This window comes from Rhea americana, unplaced genomic scaffold (assembly GCF_003343005.1).
Source record: "Rhea americana isolate MKP2758 unplaced genomic scaffold, rheAme1 scaffold_1, whole genome shotgun sequence".
Lineage (NCBI taxonomy): Eukaryota > Metazoa > Chordata > Aves > Rheiformes > Rheidae > Rhea > Rhea americana.
In genome coordinates this window covers 7,379,762-7,397,869 of record NW_028185038.1, presented here as the reverse complement: position 1 = coordinate 7,397,869, position 18,108 = coordinate 7,379,762, and the positions used below count along the sequence as shown (strand labels likewise).

The following is an 18,108-nucleotide window of genomic DNA, read 5'->3' as shown; positions in this document are numbered from 1 at the left end:
ATTTTTACATGGAAGCTTAGTCTGGGATGGAATGCTGCTTAAAACAGGAACACAGACTCTGTAGTGTGTGGCCAGTTTCCATATACTAAAGAACTGTGTTGCATGGGTGCAGGTCTACTAAGTATGCAGCAACTCTGTTTAGTATGAAGTAAATCCATCTGTGCAGACAGGCCAATAAGATAGCCTGAAATGTCACTATCTGGGTAGCTTACAGCAGCTTACAGCTGCTGAAGATTCTAGCTGTAAGGTCATATGTGGCTTATAACAGATGATGTATGTTTATTTTTTTTAATATYATTATTTTTTCCCCAGGTTACAACAAAACCTTTACAGTCTSTCTAGAAAGAGCAGAAACCCATCAATTGAAGGAAGTGGCTTTTTTGAATCTTGGTAGGTTATTGGTGTTGTTTCCCTGTGTGACTGCAATTCTCTGTCCGTGGTAGGGAGACGAATGGCTAACCCAGGAGGGAGGGCTAAGAGGAAAAGATTTATTTTTCTTGACTTTAAGTAGTTGTGTGTTTCTTTTTGTTTTGTTTTGCTTGACTTTTATATTTGGCATTTGATACTGCGATGCCTAAGAGGTGGTAAGAAACTTCCCCTGAAATTAACTCAGCCTCTGCTCTGGAGATCAGCTAGTGAGTTCTTGGGGTGTCCTGAGCCTCTTGAAACTTCCCCTACAAACCCAAATGTATTGCTAGTATTTCCTGTGTTAATACATCAGCTGCTTTTAATTAACTCCTTTTATATTTCGTAGACCTAATCTGTTCCTTCAAAGAGAAATGTGTCAAAATGAGAATTGTGTGAAACAACCTCTTAGAGCAAGTAAGTGAACAAGTACTAAATTGACTGCTGTTATTTCTTTAAATAGATTATTATGTGGCTGCTTATTTGCCTGGCCAGTTCCTGCACCTCCTGAATATTCAACATCCTGATCTACTGTGCTATAGTTTGTTTCTGACAGGTATGGTAAAACTACTGCTTTGAAGTAATTCTTATTGTAGTGAAAACTTGTTCTAATCTCTTTACAAGAAAGTAGATTTTGCTTAGCATTCGCTTTATTGCATGGTGTTACCTGGAAGAGAGGTTGAAAAATAAGAACCACATTTTTGCCATGTCCATTTTAAAAAGAGAATCTGAAGTGACCTTTGTTATGTCATCCTTTCTAGCTTGTTGTGAAATGGAAGAAGAGCTTTCACTGAATTGGAAATTCTTTGCCTTAGTTTCATAGTTTCCTTCCCCCCACCTTTGCACACGCTTGTTGGTCCTCTGCTGTTCTCAAATTTCACATGGAGATGTAAATTTGATTTTACATTTCCTTCCTCCAATTGAGTTGCTCTAAATGTGTGTGTTTGGAGGGTGTGGGGAGAGGAAATCTGTGTTTCCTTCACCTGATCAGACTGATGCAATTGATTTGGAGTCTCATCTGAGTGGCACATTATTTCATTTCCAACAAATATGTCTCTATGGGAAATTGTTTATTTTTGGAAATGGAGGGCCTTTGTTTGAAAGCAGAAGTCCATTTTTCTGATTGGATAAAGGAAAGGTAAGCAGTGGGGACTGGTGCTGGGGCATTGTAGGAAGCAAATATGTGRCTGTTTGTAGATCTAAAATATTCTGCTAGAAATGAGTGAAGAATTTGTGGTGGGCCTGATTTCTCTGATGCAAAGGATCTGTAGTCCTATAACATAATAGTGTGGTGGTGAATCTCAGTGCTACCGTAAAAAAAAGTCGTTTTGATCCGATGCTTTAATTGGTAATCACAGAGCAAAACCTTCCTATCCTGGTCTTCCTAGAAAAGATGTTAAGCAGTCTAGTAATACAAGGTTGTATTGTGATTCTAAATATGAGCATTTCTGAACTGTAGTGATGCTTAGGTGCCAATTCYGTTGTTGTATTGTGTTACTAGCCTTGTGCCCTTCTCTGCCCTGTTCTGTGTATCCTGATTTGTTCTATTTCCTCATTGCGGGCCTTAGATCTGCACAGCTTCTCTGCTTCAACAGTAGGGAAAGATTGGATTGGATTTGGACATTGCTCCCTATTTATTCCCCCTCCTCAGCCAACAGCATTCTTCCTCCTCTTCAGCACAATTCCATTGCAGGTAGTACTAGGGGCAGGCTGTTTCTTACTGCCGGGGACCAGGGAGTGTTGGGAGGAGACAATATTGGTAGCAGCCAGATTTTACATTCTGAGTGTTTTCTTTCCTCAAACCTGTGTTGTTCAGGTGAGGATGCAAGAATTGACATGTTGCCCAACTGCTCCATCCAATCCCCACTTGTGTCAACCATCTTGGATTGCTGTGCAGGAAGCATCTATGCAGTAAGCATCAGCAACAGTGCCTTACTACAGTTCCTGTGGAACAGCAAGCAAGACAGCGAGAGATTGGCGGCTCTGCATTGCGCTCTGCTTTATGTTGGAAGTACCACAGACTTGGAAATGCAGGTAGGAAAAGAACCTGCTCTAAGTTCTTTGGATGACATCTCACACAAAGACGGATCAGGGGATAGTACCAAACAGAATTAATCCTGATTTGTATGTAACTTTTGGTAGTACTAAGAGTCTCATCAGCTGGGCTGCCTAAGATGCTTTATTCATCAAAACTGTTCTGAAAATGTTTTTCTCCATATCATTGTCCTTTGCCCCCTGAAAAGCGTTGGGTACCTGAATCAAAGTTCTTGTGGCCTGTTTCAAGTTTCTTACAACACATACTTAAACAGAGAGATGTGACAAATTACCCTATTCTAATTCTTACAGATTATTTGGTGGATTTCTGAGAACTTGTCAACGTGTCATAATTTTGACCCCATCCAAGAATTTATCATTGGTAAGTATTTCTTTTTCTGTATATTAAGTTAGAATTCCTAACTTGCAACTTAGGAGAAGCCACATTGTCACAGACTGAGTCTCCTCATTCCTAACATTTTGATTATAATTTGTATTAACTGACTTACATGTTGGGGCGTTAGAGCCAATGTCAGCAGTTTGGGAGGTGTATAAAAAAGGAAAAGGAAAAGAAAAAAGAGAAGAAAAAAGAAAAAAAAATAGAATGGTAGCAAAACTACTCAAATGCAGGCCTCTGTCCACTGAGAAAAATAATGTTTTCATTATTTTAGGTCACTGGAGAGCACATTCTCTGCCTTGGTCCTGGCTTGAATATCTGGGATGTAAATAACTGAAATGGGAAAGGAGTAAGAAATCCTCTCTAGCCCAGCCCAAAACATTCTGTCATAATGCTTTGGCATAGCATGACATTCTCCTGTAACAACTGATTCCTCAGCCTAGCCAGTGCGTGTCCTGTGTGCCCTGAGCCTTTGTACAAAGGACCCCTGCAGGGCTGAGCTGTGGCCAAGCCACTGACCCAGCCCTGCACAGCCATCTGGACTTCCCTTCCTCCTTTTGTGCACAGAATGGGACCAGTTCCACCGTGGAGGAAGCTGCTTCAGAGTCTACAGCAGGATTTGTCCCTAAACAAGTGTTAGATAGATAAGGAACAGAGTGTAAAGCCTGTTCTTGATAACAGATAAGTTTATGTAACCTTGCCTTTCTCAATCTTTTTATGTTGCATTCAGCCTCCCTGTACTGCAGAATGTGTCCAGAAACGCACAGCCTGGATAAACTTTTGCCATACACATCGCTGCTTGACTGGATTGGGGTAAGAGAACAGCTAGTGTTTCCATTAATAACTGGAGGCAGTCTGTTTGCTTGTTTTGTTTTCCTTTAATAAAACTTGCCATGTGACTTATTTGTATACATCACCTTTTCTCAGGCATACTCCAAATCCATTTGTGCTTTGTATCCATTTTATTTTGTTGAGTCTTAATCTTAGTAGTGTCTTTCACRAACTCTAATTTCCTCAACTAATTTCATTTATAAAATGGGAATAGTTACTGTAAAATAGTTACTGTAATGTAATGGATGATTAATTTGCAGGGGTTTTAGAACAAGACACTAATTGCCTATCATGCTATTTATAATGGACAACATATCTTTAACCAACAGTCATGCAGTTATTTCCAAGACAAACAGTTTCAAGAGAGTTAAGATTTCTGCGTAAGTTTGCAGAAGTAAARTAACTTAAAATAGGCCCCAACATCTGTAACATACCAAATAGCTAGTTTGAATTTTTGTAATTTATCACTGTTCTAATGTGGTCTTTTCCCAAATGGAATCAATGAGAGAAAATGTCTTTTATCTTTCTCTTCAGCAAAATTGAGTGTACAGTTTTGGTTAGCTAGATTACTTCCCAAAGGAAATGAGTAATGGAAATTCGCTTAGATACTCAAGCAGGCTGTGTTTTATGGCAAGTGAATTATATTCTTCACATTTGTCTGTATTTATAGGTTATCCCTGGAGTAACATGTGCAACAGACATTATTTCTCTACCTATATTAGAGGTAAGTGTCTATATAAAAATGTTCATATTAGCAGATAGGAGCTTTGTTTTCATTTTTAAAAACTAAATACTATTACAGTGTTGGCATGCACAGCCCTGTCCAAAAATAGGGGTGAATGGAAAGTTGCCCTATTGTAAATGCATGACTCAATAAAATACCAGTTTTCCTGACTGATGTTTGCTAGCTCAAAGACTTATTTATTTATTTTTTTCTTCAGTTGAACAGGGAAAGCCTTCCAAGAATTAATTATTTTTAGGTTTGATTGATACCCCTTTGCTTTGTGACTTTGTTAGCTGCAGGTAAGGTTCTTGGCACAAAAGATGTGTGGGATTTCTAAGTACATACCCCCACTCTGATGTGCTCAAGGGAGATTTCAGAGATTTCGTTGTGCTTCCGTTGGTACTTGTGGTTCACGACCCTCCCTTTGTTTTGCCCAGAGCATCCTGTGAATGCACTAATGTCAGGGATTTGGCTACCTAAATCTAGACACAGTACAGCCTGGAAGAGGCAGTGAGCTAGATGCAGAGGAGCACATGCTGTTTTGATAGGAAGCTCTGCACTTTCAACTGAAAAAAAAATTAATGCTTCTTCCTGTCTTCCTTTTCCCTACCTCAGCTGTCCCCAATTTAGGAAAACACTTCACATTTTCACAAGTGCTACCCCCAAGTGATCTCTTGTTCCCCATGGGAACACACTCTGTGTTCCCATGTGAGAACACTGTATCATGTAGAACTTTGAGGTGAGAGTCTGTTTTCTAAGTGCTTATAGTTAGCTCATAAAACTTCAGTTTTAATAAAACCTTTTAAAATTGGTGAAATTACCCACTGCCCCCTCACTCTTCTGTAGTTGCATTACAGCCATACTTCAGATTTGCGTCACTGTTACCTGTGAATCAAACCTTGCATACTTTGCATGGGAAGACTGCCATGAGAGATGAGACAGCTGGAAAAATCTGATTTTGAAACTGTGTTGCTGAATAATCCATGTAATTCACTAAGGTCAAAGTTAGCAGACCTTTAATTTGTCTGAGATTGAACCTCAGACCACTGGGGGCAAATGCCTTTAGCAGCTATACTTCCTGATTGTGAAACTCATTTCCTATTTCTSTCTGAAACCTAAACAGACTGAAAAGGTCATAGTTGAACTGAAGACACACATTTCCTGCTACTTGCCACTGCAAATTGCTTTGACTCTCGAATGAGGACAGATATAAATACACAGGATTTACTGCTTTGGGTGCTTTGTACCATGCTAGTGACACAAAGCCACTATGCCTTGAGTTTAACTGATCACTTGATGGGTTTTGGTTGGTGTATGTTCTCGTGTCACAGACCCTGATGAAAAATCTGATCCTATATGTATTACTATTCTTGCATCAGATTCTATGGCATTTCATGGAAAGGATGGTGAGTTGTTTACCTGAGAAGCTTTTTRAAGTTCTCAAGCCCTTAAATTGTTGAGAGCCTTTGGGAGCACTGCATTCATATTCATAATGTAACATGCWCCTTTGGTGACAGGTCTATTTTACCACCACGTTCAGCAAGTGATATTAAGAGAGGCTATGAGAATGGAGGAGTAGTCAGAGTCAGGTTGTCAAAAACTTTACACAAGAGTTGTCATTAATATGAGTCTGATCTTCTTAAATGCAAAAAACAAACTTGAATGTGTGCACATAGGCTTTATCTTTCAGAAGGGGAGGAGTGAAGGGCAGGAGGAAGAGGAGAAGAAAATGGGAGGGAGTTTGGGAGAAGAGTGAAGACATGTAGTGCAAGCAGTTGCCAGGGAAATCAGCGCAGGAGAAGRCAGGCTCTCTCCCACCCTTTGCTGGGTATAAGAGTGGAGCTCTGTAGTGTAGCTGCCTGTGCCTCCTACGTGGTTAGGTACACAGCTCTCTGAATGCCTTCACTGCTGGGTATTGCAACAGTTCTTCAAGAGGACAGTGTGCCCTCCTGAAGGCTTGAAAGTGGTTCACACCCTTCATCGCTGAGGGACTATTAAGCAGAGAGCTCTCTTTGTCTATAGTCAAAACACTAACACTTATGAAAGGCTCCGTGGGAGCTTTTGGTGGATTGCAAGCTGGTAAGGCCTTGATTTGACTTCTGGTGGTACAGTGGTTTCTAGGCATTCACATTAATTCCTAGAAACATCTGCAAAATAAAAACCACTTAAGGCTGCATAAAGGAGTCTTCTCAAATCTTTGCCCTGATGATCCTCAGAAGATCACAAATTTAATTATGATAATCCTCTCTTCAGTTTTTACTTTTTATTAAGACCTAAAGACAGTGCAGATTTTCAGTGGCATCTGCTTTTAATTCTGAAGTCTACCAGTTCCTCTTACAGGTGATATATAAAAGAAACTCGTTGTCTTGCTTCCCTGTACCACAAATCAGAGTTCTGTGTTGGCCTGAACGCATCTTCACACTGGTAGTGCTGTCGCAGTTGCATAAATTGGTCGCTAGATGATACCCTTACTCTATAGCCTTGAGTCCCCCTCCCTGCCCCCCCCCACTGGTTTCCTATTGGTAGCACTTACACAGCATATGTGCATATGTGGTAGTCCATTGTAGATCTTGCTAATCAGCTCCAGCAGGCTGAACATACGGTGCTGTATGCCCTTCCAGTTTGCAGCTGCTAAGTATAACTAACTTGTAGCARAAAGTACATTTACTTTTCTGCTGCAGCTGTAACAGTAAAGCGGCAATCAACCTTGGCAGCAAGAGGAAYGTGGCTGGCAGGAGTGAGTCTCTGCATGTTATTTTCACTGGCAAATTGTAGTCTATAGTAGGAAATGGTTTAAGGGCATCTGAGGTTTTCTTCTAAAGTTGTCATTGCTATTCTTCCCCCACTTTTCTGAAAAAAAAAAAAAAATCAAATGTGTTATAGCAAGCCAGGGGAATATTGTGAATCCAGATTCTCTCTGCCTTCTAATATTTCTGCTGTAGTATCTATACTGGAAAGGCAGATGAGTAGAAAGGGAAAGATAAGTGAAGTAAATGAAGTACCATCACTTGTTTTTTAAAACTGCCAAAATAAAGTGCCTTAATCTCAATCACTCTCCCTATATAAACAGCAGCTTTAAATCTCTGAGCCAGTCTAGGAGCTAGCTCAGGAGACTAGTACCTGTTCTTTTGTTTACTCCTGTCTGTTCACAGCTGGGTTTAAATCACTTTCAGCATTCGAGTCAAAGGTTTTAGAATCACTGTGGGAATGTTTGGATTTTGTTTGTTTTCTGGGTTGAGAGTCTGTTGCTTGAGACTGGCAAATGGATGTTTGCAGTAGAAATAATAACGCAGCTTGAAAATATTGCTAGCCTGCAGCTGCCAGGGTTGYAATATTGCTCCTCTGCTTAGAGGTACTAGGAAACCAGAGTGGAATTTATTTGACCAAATGTGAATATTTACACCTGAGTCAGTTGCATAAGGCTCCTTTTCAGAGTCAGTGAAACTCTAGACAGTATGGTTGGCATAATCTGTGGTGCGGTTCTTCCCATCCTAAACCAAACATTGGAAATGGGTCAGATAAGTTAGGATTTAGAAATATCCATTTCTTCCAAGTGATTGTAAAAAGGACTCAAGGTAGCTAGGTATCTGTACTACACCCACCATCTCTTGAGCTCAGGTATAGGTAGATCCTACTTCAGCTGTTAAATTTAAAGGATAAATGTTTAGGGTAAAATCAAAGAAGTATTGAAAAAAAAAAGAATGCAACTGCTATTTTTTTTTCCCCAGCTAGACTACTTTGTAGCTACAATTATCACTGTTCTTTCTAATCACTTAATGACAGGATTATTAGATATTTCTATAACTGTGCAGCTTGTATTCATGTTTTCCCTGCAATGCTTTGCAGGTTCAAAACTCTAAAGGCTTCTGGGACAAACTTAACTCAAACTTGGAAAGTGTAAAGTATGCAGAGCCACACTTGCATTACCACAACAGTGTCCTGAGGAGGGAATGGCTTAACCTTTCAGAAGAGGTAAGTATACAYTCATTGAAATAGTCTCTAGAGCTGTCTCTTAAAAGGTTGTTGTAAAGCTAAGCATAGAAGAGTGTTTTTATTTTGTTTGGTTTTTTGTTTTGAATTCTTCAAGGATGTAATGGGGTAAAGAAATGGGAACCTGGCTATGAGAGATGTAGAGACTTTCAAGACCTTTACTTGTAAGGTCATTGTCTGTAAGTTATATTCTGTGAAAATAATGAAACTGAACAAAAGCAGAGCTTGCACATACCTGTATTATTAGGTGATTTAGATGTATATGGGTACCTGTGAGCATAGGTAGTTGAAAGGTGGGTTGAAGCCCYACTGTGCTTATTTCCACTTAAAGGGAAAATCAACTTCATTTCTCATCTGCCTTTCATCAGGAAGTATTTTAATTGGCCTTCTGGTTTGTTTGTTCATTTGGAGATTTTTGTTTGTTTACGATTCAGAAAGAGGAAAGAAGAACCACAGCATATTTGAGGAATATTTTTGAAAATGCAAAGAAGTAGGTACTGTTTCTTATTATATTTACCTTCTCTTATTTTGTTGAAGTGTGTTGAAGAATTTAAATGTGTTCTCCAGTGTGACTCATTAGCTATCTGATCAGACACCTTGCTCTGAAGAAAATTATCTAGCTGTTAATCAAGTATAGGAGTCCTTATGATCACTATAGCTTGATCTGAAATATCCAGGCCTTTAGAACTAGGGAATTTATGGTAACTGTGAAGCCTTCTTATGAAACCTAGGCAGATAGAATTCTTYTATTGTTTACTTGTTGTTTACTAAATGTAGTCAGAATTACAGTTCTTGAATCTCTTTAGCTGCTTTTGAAAGACTAAAGGAATGTTTAAGCTTTTTAATGTCCTAAAGAAATTCTTTAAAGCAATGCTTATGAAACAAGCTGATTTCATTTCCCACCCCAGGGTGCTGTCTCATCTGGACACTTGGGACCGTGGTAAGTAAAACTTAGGTTGATGTAGGCCTTAGCTGGACGATTTTTTAGAATATTTCCAACTAGCTGTTTTTGGCTGAAAAATAAATTGCTATGTGTGCTTTCAGCACTGAAGCGTTTGAGGGATGAAGATGAGTGATTATTAAATTACAGGAAAGCATTCTCTCTGGTAGTAGTGATAGGATCATATTCTAACTAGGAATCCTTTGAAAGTAAAGTTTATACTTCATAAAGGTTCTAACTTAACATAATCATTAAACCTTTTTCTGTCTAAGGATGGGTTTTCTCCAGGATTTTTCTCCYGGAGCAGAGTATAGATGACACCATGTTATTACTGAGGCTTGTCCACTTCTAGCTGTCTATATTTCCTAAGAATCTATGATTGATGTGATTGTGGTTAGGCATAGAGAAAGACATGTAATGAAATTTTCCTTGACCAGGAACACCTGAGGTTTTTCTTGATGTTTGGTTCCACTATCACAAATAAGTAAAACTGAATTCAGTAGTAGATCATGTTTCTGTTGTTCAGGCTTTAGTCTCTTGGGACTCCAGGCTGCCCKGATGGTGTGTACTATGAAACTGCCAATTTAAGTTCTGCCCACTGATTTTATTGACAAAAGTTTTCAGAGCGTTACAGGCTGGAAATGAATACATCRCACTGGCCATCTGCACCTTAGCTGGTTATTGCTTTGGACTCTGACTTTTAGGACCTTGAATCAGCTCCAGTGGCCTCAAGTTCAAAATACTGGCATGTTTTCCAAAGACGCTAATTGACAAGTCAGTCAGATTTTCTACTATTCCTCAAGGATTTCCAGATAAGTCCCAGCTAGTAATGAACATCAATGTAATGTATCTTTTCTGTAGGTCGTTCTTCAGGTCCTTTGAATTTGAGCAGTACAGGTCTTTGAGCTGTTAAGTGGTGAAGTAAATGTATTTCAAAGTGAGCAAAGAAAGTGGAAAGAACTTTCTAAGAATATAGCACTSAGTCCTGAAAAATACTGACTTGGTTTTATGGTAAAAGATGAAGTAGATAATTTTTCTTCATTTGCTGTTAGTGGAGAGGAAGCACCAAGTAGGAAATGGAGGGTGTTAAGCTTCAACAGATACTGGGCAGTAACTTTTTTTTATGACCTTCTTTCATGTAGTTATTTGTATTTCTTTACATAGTGGTCTACAAATCAAAATAACAGAAGCAGCCAGGCTGCTGGAGAGAATGTGAGAGATCATTCTGTGGAATAGTTTGTGGCCAGCCATTTCTTTAGAAAAACCATCCAGTTGTTTGCACTGGTATTCCCAGGTGGTTCCCTAGCCTCTTTGCTCTACCAAGTTGCCACAATGTGATGCTTCTCTTAAATATCAAAGAAAAGGGACATGCAAATAAAATGTGAAATGGTGTGACAGGTTTGTATTCTTCTATGCAAAAACAATGTTGAAACATTTGAAGGGAAAGATGATAGATGCAGAGTCATTTTCCATTCCTTAGTTTTCTCTTACGCARTCCTTGATTCTGTCCCTTAGTTTTTCAGGTGGTGAAGAGAAGCACAATTTCTGTTTGTTTATGTATGATTCTAAGTGCTTTTGAAGTTGGTTGAAGTTTCATGGTGTTTCTGCAGTGTCATGTCCTTGAATGATTCTTACTACTTCTTTTTCAGAGGAAAGGCTAACACCTCTCTTTCAAGAGGAAGATTATCAGCAGCAATTATTAATGGGACTGGTATGTGCTGTTGTCACCCTGTACACTAGAGGACGCACCACCTCAGCAAATGTAAAGACTAAGCCTCTAAGTTTCAGTGCTGAGCGGGAAGCTCGCTCAGAGTAGCTAGATACCTAGTAGCTTGATACTCAGTGTAGCTGAGAGGCAAACACGCTATTTACCAAGTCATTGGCTTCCTTGTTAATAGGTCAAGATACTATAAGGCCTAGGGGGAAAACRGCAGCAAAAGGTTAATTTGTCAAAGTGGCTTTCTCCAATACAAATTTTCTGTGGCTAGAAACTGTTATTCAGTCTCGCTTGCACTTCATCTTAACCTGTTGGTTATTGTTAAACTATTTAATGTCCTCAAAACCTGCCTTAGTGTTTTCCCTACCTGCTGCTGCTTTTGGAGAAGATCATGGAAGATTGTCCTGCTCCCCCATTTAACACCTTTTTACTGTCCCCTTGGCTTCTACCTCACTTCTAGGACTGTTCTGAGATTGCATTCCTTTTTGCACATTTTCACCRGTGATCTCCCCTGCTTTCATCTGTCATTCTTATGCTTTCCTAGTATCTGTACTGCCCTTCCCACACACTGCAACTAATTACCTTCTAAACTGTTTGGGACAGATACTGTTTATCTCAGTTGATCTCTGGGCTTTGATACAAGTAACAATTCAAGGGATTTCTCAGTAAGGCGGCAGCATGGGCCAAATCACAGACAGAAGTTGAATGAGGTCAGGGAGTATTAGAGGGAGGAGAGGGTAGGTAGGAGAAGGTACAGACCTCATCATAATGAACACTTGATTTTAAAGACTAACACACTGATTTTTTTTTATTATTATTATTATTTTTAAACCTGAAGTTATCATAAATTACTCAGGTTATCTCCTTGCACTTGTGCTAATGTTAGTTAACTCTGTAGTAAAGTCCCCCACATTTATTTGTATGTAATAAATACTTATACTGTGAGGAATCACCATTTATACTAAAAACTTTTCTCCTTGCTGTTCTTCAGAAGAAAGGTAAAGAAAACTGTAGCACATCTTATAATACTTGCCAAGTTTAACTTGGTTTGACTTGATAAAATTTAAGATATCTGAGCTTTTCCTCTTCATTGAAAGTTGAACTTAGCACTCGTTTTGGTGGATTCTGSTATATTTATGTAGTAGCTATATACATATATATATATATATAGGTGTATGTGTACATGTATATATACTATATRGAATATTTATATAGTAATTTAATATTTGTATAGCAGCTGGAGAGCTTATTCKGAACTGAACTTTGTGATGGGGAGAAAGTTGTGCTAATTCCTGTTGGTCAGGCTCTGCACTTGGTAGAATTTTTGAATCTCTCTAAAAAGAGCACAGGGACCCTGAATTGTTCGCTTCTTTTTCTAGATGGTTGCTCAACTAAAGGATCACCTTATGAGACATCTCCAGTACGTAGGAAAAAAGAAGATTGACGAAATAGTTTTGGATTACGTCGCAAATCTAGTTAGTATGATTCCATAGTCACTAATGTGAATAAGCATGGAATTGTTGCGGGGCAGAGGGAGGTATGTACTGTGTGCATATAGTGTGTGTTTAGTGAAAGGAGGCTTTCCTAAAGTAGTTTTTCCTTTAACTRTATCTTGCTGCTTAATAATATGTGTATTCATATAGTAAATAATAAAGCTTAAATAATATTTAAAAGAATCATACTGGGCTCTCAGAATGCAGAATAGCCATTTCCCTTTACAACTTGCACAAATATGATCTGTTCCCAAAAGTGAGTATCAGAACTCATCATGAAAGTACCAAGAGTGTTCTTTAAAACTGTTTTGTTTGCTGCAGAATAAATTTACTTCATGGTCTGAATAATGAAAGTGCCCCTAGGGGAAAATATGGATTAAGAAAACRATTATTTCATTCCAGTGTAGTGTGGAAGTACATCTTCGTAAGTGTTAYATATTGACTTTGATAGGCTGAGTGTAACAGGAGGGAGAGTTTTGACCAAACAAATCCATATGGCCTGCAGTGAGAACTTACTTTCAAAATCCTTATTTTTTCCATCTTTTGTCATCTTGAGAAAAACTTTAAGAAATAAGCTGTAAAAACTGTGGCTATTGCTGTGTGTAGAAATTACTGTACCTGAGTTTGTCCATCTTGATCCCCAATCTTGTCAGTGTAGAATGCAGAGTGAAGTTTATAGGCAACTAGTGAATCCTGTTGATTGTGCTAGTGCTGGATTCAGTAGAATTCAGTCTGTGTAGCTCTTGAATGCTAGAAACTCCCCATACTGCTGTTTCTAGAGCTGGAAGTCTCAGTAAACTTACTTGAGGCTACTGATGCCTGCATCTCTTCAGAAGTTTTGTACAGGCCAGTTGCACTGTCGACATTACAGTGTTCTCTGAACCACTGCAACTTCCACTGAGATTACTGACCTACCTGGATGTTATGCTTAGGCTTTGCTTTACTGGTGAACCAACTAGTCAGGCTGTAATCACTGATATGTAGTTCTGTATTTTTATGGCTAGAAAAGGAAAACTAGTGGCTGATTAAAATAGGAACAGTACAGCACAGTCCAAAGTTTTGTATGTGAAAACAGTGCTGAAAAGAAACAGAAGCAGAATATGTGTTCTCCTTCATTAGTCTTCCAGTTATCATTTCTTCTTCTGTTTTTTCTTTCTCAGCTTCACTAAAARCAAGAATTCTCTCAATTCTCATAGACTTCTCATTCTTGGAGAAGATATTCTAAAGAATATCTTTAGATGCACGTGTTGCTGGATCCTTTTTATGTAGAAATCACTTACTGTTAGTTTTGGGTTTCTGCTTATCCTAGTCAGAAGTTTTCACATCTTTTAACTTTTGTATATCCTAAATATCTGGAAGTTTTTCTGGGGAATGAATTGATTTGATTCTTCTAACAGTTTTCTATGGTACCTGCAGTGTGTAGCACAACTACAGCTAATGAAACAGGAAGGGATTTGAAATTACCTTGTTTGTGTGTTTGCCTTCATAGAATATTGTACTATTTTTATTTCTTAAATTAGAAACAAAGGAGTAACTGTGAATGAGGACCATTTGTAGTGACTATGTGAATAAACTGAAACTTAAGTCAAAGTAGCAATGGAATGGAGGCATCAATAATTTATCACAGAGTGGTAGATTAGTGAATGCTTGCTACTGGGGAACATATACAAAGAAGTAGTGTGAGAAAGTGTTAATGAAACATCCCTGTGGGAATTCCCTTCCATTCACAGAGGAGTTCTTCAGAGCCTGAAAATACCCAGTTATCAGGTCCCATGCCACCTAACCTGCAGGAGTTGTTTTTATGCCCATATTCTGTCCCACCTCTCTCCTTACCCTACAATCTCTTTATTTCAGCTTTACTCCATATGTGCCTCCTTTTTCTTTTTTTTTTTTTGTTTCATCTGGGCAGGGAAGCAGGAAAACAGTTTATAGAAGCTTGACACTTGCTACCCTGACAGTAAACAGAAGAGGAGGCAGAGTGAACAGACAGACACGGGGCAGAGAGAGCAGAATAAACTGTAGAAGCTTCTCTGAAAGTCACTGCTGTGGCTTCACCTTTTTGGCAGATGTTTGTAGCTAGTTATCTGAAATGTCCCCAACTGGGGAGGAGTAGAAGAAAGACTCCATTTGGATTTGGGTTTCCTCGGAATGAAGAAAACTGTCATATCCCCTATACAGATCTGAAAGGCAACGAGGCCTTGTCTTGCTCCCGCTGCTCCTGATGCTCTTACTTTGACTGTTTCTGTGGCTCTTCCTACAGAAAACATATGGGAGTTTAGCATTTCTGGTCCCTAATGACTTTAGTGGAACTTGAGTCTATTCAACGCCTTGACCTAGAAATGTAAATGTTTCAAAATAGCAATATAACTGTTGAAAATGTCTGTCTATTGCATGCACCAGCTCACTGTTAATCATGTTTTCTTCTAGGTAGTTTTGAGCACTCCAAGGGAGATACCTTTTGATGTTTACTTTTTGCCTAGAAAAAACTTAGGACCTCATTGTTACTAAAAGAAGAATGGTTTTGTTGCAAAAAAAATGGTTTTAGTCTTAGTTTGGTTCCACCAGAGACCCACGGTTAACTTTGAATAGGAGGCTGCCCATACTGCCTCTAGAAAACAGATGTTTCCTTTCTCTCGTGTCCTTTGTCTGTGTCGTTCATACTGAAAACAGTTTGGGACATGACTTCCTTTCTCCGTGTGTTTTCCACAGTGTCTGTTACGGTATATTTCCAAAGTGAATTGTGTTACTGGTGAGGACATGATGTCAGGAGCATGCTTGTGTTTAAGATTTAGGTGTTTTGCCATAGCTAAGTTGACCTTGACTCTTAAGAAATTGTTATCTTTCTATACCCTGCAAAAGCTGCAAAGAGTTAGCTGCATTCTTAAGCAAAGAATATTGATTTTGAAGTATCATCCCTGCGAAAATAACTTTTCTTGTACAAATAGGAAGAGGTGATTCTGAAATTAGTAGGAAGTTCCTCTTCATCTCAGCACTGATGTTCAGATCCAGTTTTAATTCCCCATGCAGCAGGCCTTAGCTGCACTCTGTGTGCTGGCRGGAGATGAAAGTCATTCTGACAGCAGGTGCGGTACTTCTGACCCTTGTATAAAAACTGGAAATTTCTCACTTCMTGGAAAATGAGTGGAGAAAACCTGTCCCTATGTCTGAGAGCTTAAACTGGAGCTTTCCACTGCATCCAGAAAGTGTGGACATGGGAAGTATGAGGTGGTTATTCTGAATCAGGTAGCTGTCCCAGCAGCCTGGCTGGATTAAGTGGTGAAGGGTGGAAGAAACAGATGCCACGTGGTGGAGTTTCCTGACCAAGTTCAGAGAGGAGTTTTAGCAGGGACCAGAGTTCTTGTTTGTATGGACTTTTCTGTACCCTRTTTCTCTCTTGCTCAGAACCTGTAAAAAGTTAGAAGGGGCAGAGTCTATAAGGAGAAAAGAGAATGGGAAATAAGATTCCTGGGTTCTGGGCATCCTGTAGGGTGAGAGGGCTTATAACTTCTTGTGACACCTCTTTGTAAAGCAGGGATCAGACCTGCTTCCTTGGAGTTTTCGAGGGTTGATTGATTAGAGCACTTWGAGGCCCTGAGATAAAAGACGTACAGGAAGCGTCTCCATTGTGTTACTGAGATATGAGAGTGGTTGCACATGACAGCTGAGAGGTAGCTAGAGGTAGTTATTTCAACTCCTACCTGCGTACTTTCTCTCTTTTGACTGCAGAAGCTTAGAAATGCCAAGTTGAGTGCAGGGCTTGTGGCTTTGTATGCTGACAGTCTGTTCTGCATGTCAGCTTGGGAGTGCATGGAAGAAACTCTGTGGCCAAGGGGTTGTTTTACTTTCCCATAGACAAGAAGGAAACTAAATAGGAGAGGCATTTGCCTGTTTCATCTTTCCTATTTGCCTGTGCAAGATCTGTGATTCCTCCTGCAGGCTTTTTCCAACAGACTAAATATTCCACTGTCTTCAATATCCTCCAGTTTTGTCTAGGCCATAGGGACCTGTCCTTGCCAAATGCTCAGTCATTTGGAGAGGTAGCTTTTATTTCATGGCAAACAGGTCGTTGAGAATTTGATGCAAGAGTATGATCAATGGATCCCTGAGAAGCACCATGTGTTAGGATGCTGCATGTTTTGCACGGAGCTTGGACGAGCTGAGAGCACTTATTTTAGCCTTCCTAGAAGCAGGCAATTCTGGTGTATTTTAAGCTATTTGTCACTTTAAGCCCCTAGGAAAAGAAAAATAAGAAATGCCAAAGGCTTAGTAGGGGGGGGTCCATTGATAAAGTTATGAGCTAAGCTGGTGTGTGAGACAAATGAAAGCTAAGGCCTGCCGTACAAGGACTCCTAGACATGTTCTGCTTTTTGTTTTAGCTGAATTTGATCCATCGAATGATGAAAGAAGTTTGGAAGAGATACCAGCTTCATTCCTGCATCTTCTGCTTGTGAGCAAGTAATTTGTTAAAGTTTTCAGCCCATCTTTTAAAATATGGGCATAATTTGATGTTCAGCAGGACTTACTGCTTGAACAGTCAGTGTTTACTGAACTGTGAATGTYATCTTTAACTAGGATAGGAGATGTTGTATGAGCATTTACTCTTTTTAAAGATCATGCTGGCCCTGTCTAAGCCAACATAAGTATTAATCGTATATACATTTGTATGCCTTGAGTTCAGAGTTGCTGAGTTCTTAGCGCTTTCAAGTTGCRTAGTGGGTGTTGAGTATCTATAAAAAAACAAGTCACTTATACCAGCACTCAGCATATTTCAACCTGTTGATGTTGTTATGAGATATTACTGAGACTTGTAAATATACAATAGTGGGGGAAAGGAGCCACTGTGAAGACTTCGTATATCCACATTTAGGTAAAGAGCTAGTGTTGCTAGGTGACAGATCTACCATCCCATGGCAATAAACCCGAAGTACATGCCTGTAGTGCACGTATTATACAAGTTGACTTGCTACCAGGAGAGTGTGGACATCTCAGATTACTAATATGTTGCAGTGATAAGCGAGGAAGTGCAGCCGAGTTTGCGGTGTTCCACATCATGAGTCGGATTCTGGAAGCTGCAAATGGCATGTGCTTGCCTTTACCTCCAGGTAAGTCCTGTGGGTGTGGATGTTTCAGTGTTTCAATGCATGTGTGAGGAGGGCAGTGTTCTGAATTCCTCCCAGAAAAGCACGAGTTGCAGCATTTGTGTCAGGTTAACTTTGGCATTATTGAAATCTATTAAACACAGTTACGGAGGGGAAGACCCTCCGTAAACACGTGCAATGAAATGAAACACAGCGACTTAGGTACTATAGAGACAGCAAATTAGAGGTTTAGTTCTTTGTTTTCAGACTCCAGTGGAGTGCTTGGCACAGTCGTAGCTCAGAACTAAGATTTAGACTACTTCTGTGTATTTATTTTTCTTAGGCACCTGGACTTCAGTGTCAAGGGCTACAAGGGGGAAAGCCCTGTCCTGGAGAAAAAAAGGTGTTTTTTATTGTGCTGCTCCCCTGCCCCCACCCTAGGTAGAAGAGTTGATCAGGATAGTAGACTTTCATTTCCTAGAGCGTCTCATAATTTTTT

General features: G+C 39.5%; 1 protein-coding gene across 2 annotated transcripts in view; it reads left to right on the top strand.

The window, feature by feature from the left end:
* The window catches only part of GSAP (gamma-secretase activating protein), a 48,351-nt gene that overhangs the window by 22,278 nt on the left and 7,965 nt on the right, over window positions 1-18,108 (top strand). For both annotated transcript variants that reach the window (XR_014895023.1, XM_085298616.1), the window contains exons 14-26: window positions 313-390; window positions 869-961; window positions 2,222-2,439; window positions 2,752-2,821; window positions 3,567-3,649; window positions 4,338-4,391; window positions 8,238-8,363; window positions 8,816-8,871; window positions 9,290-9,321; window positions 10,971-11,032; window positions 12,418-12,513; window positions 16,908-16,978; window positions 17,539-17,633. Coding sequence is in view for 1 of the 2 variants with exons in the window: in XM_085298616.1 (XP_085154742.1) it covers window positions 313-390; window positions 869-961; window positions 2,222-2,439; window positions 2,752-2,821; window positions 3,567-3,649; window positions 4,338-4,391; window positions 8,238-8,363; window positions 8,816-8,871; window positions 9,290-9,321; window positions 10,971-11,032; window positions 12,418-12,513; window positions 16,908-16,978; window positions 17,539-17,633 (1,134 nt within the window). In the remaining variant the exon portion in view is untranslated. The remainder of the gene's footprint in view (window positions 1-312; window positions 391-868; window positions 962-2,221; window positions 2,440-2,751; window positions 2,822-3,566; window positions 3,650-4,337; window positions 4,392-8,237; window positions 8,364-8,815; window positions 8,872-9,289; window positions 9,322-10,970; window positions 11,033-12,417; window positions 12,514-16,907; window positions 16,979-17,538; window positions 17,634-18,108) is intronic.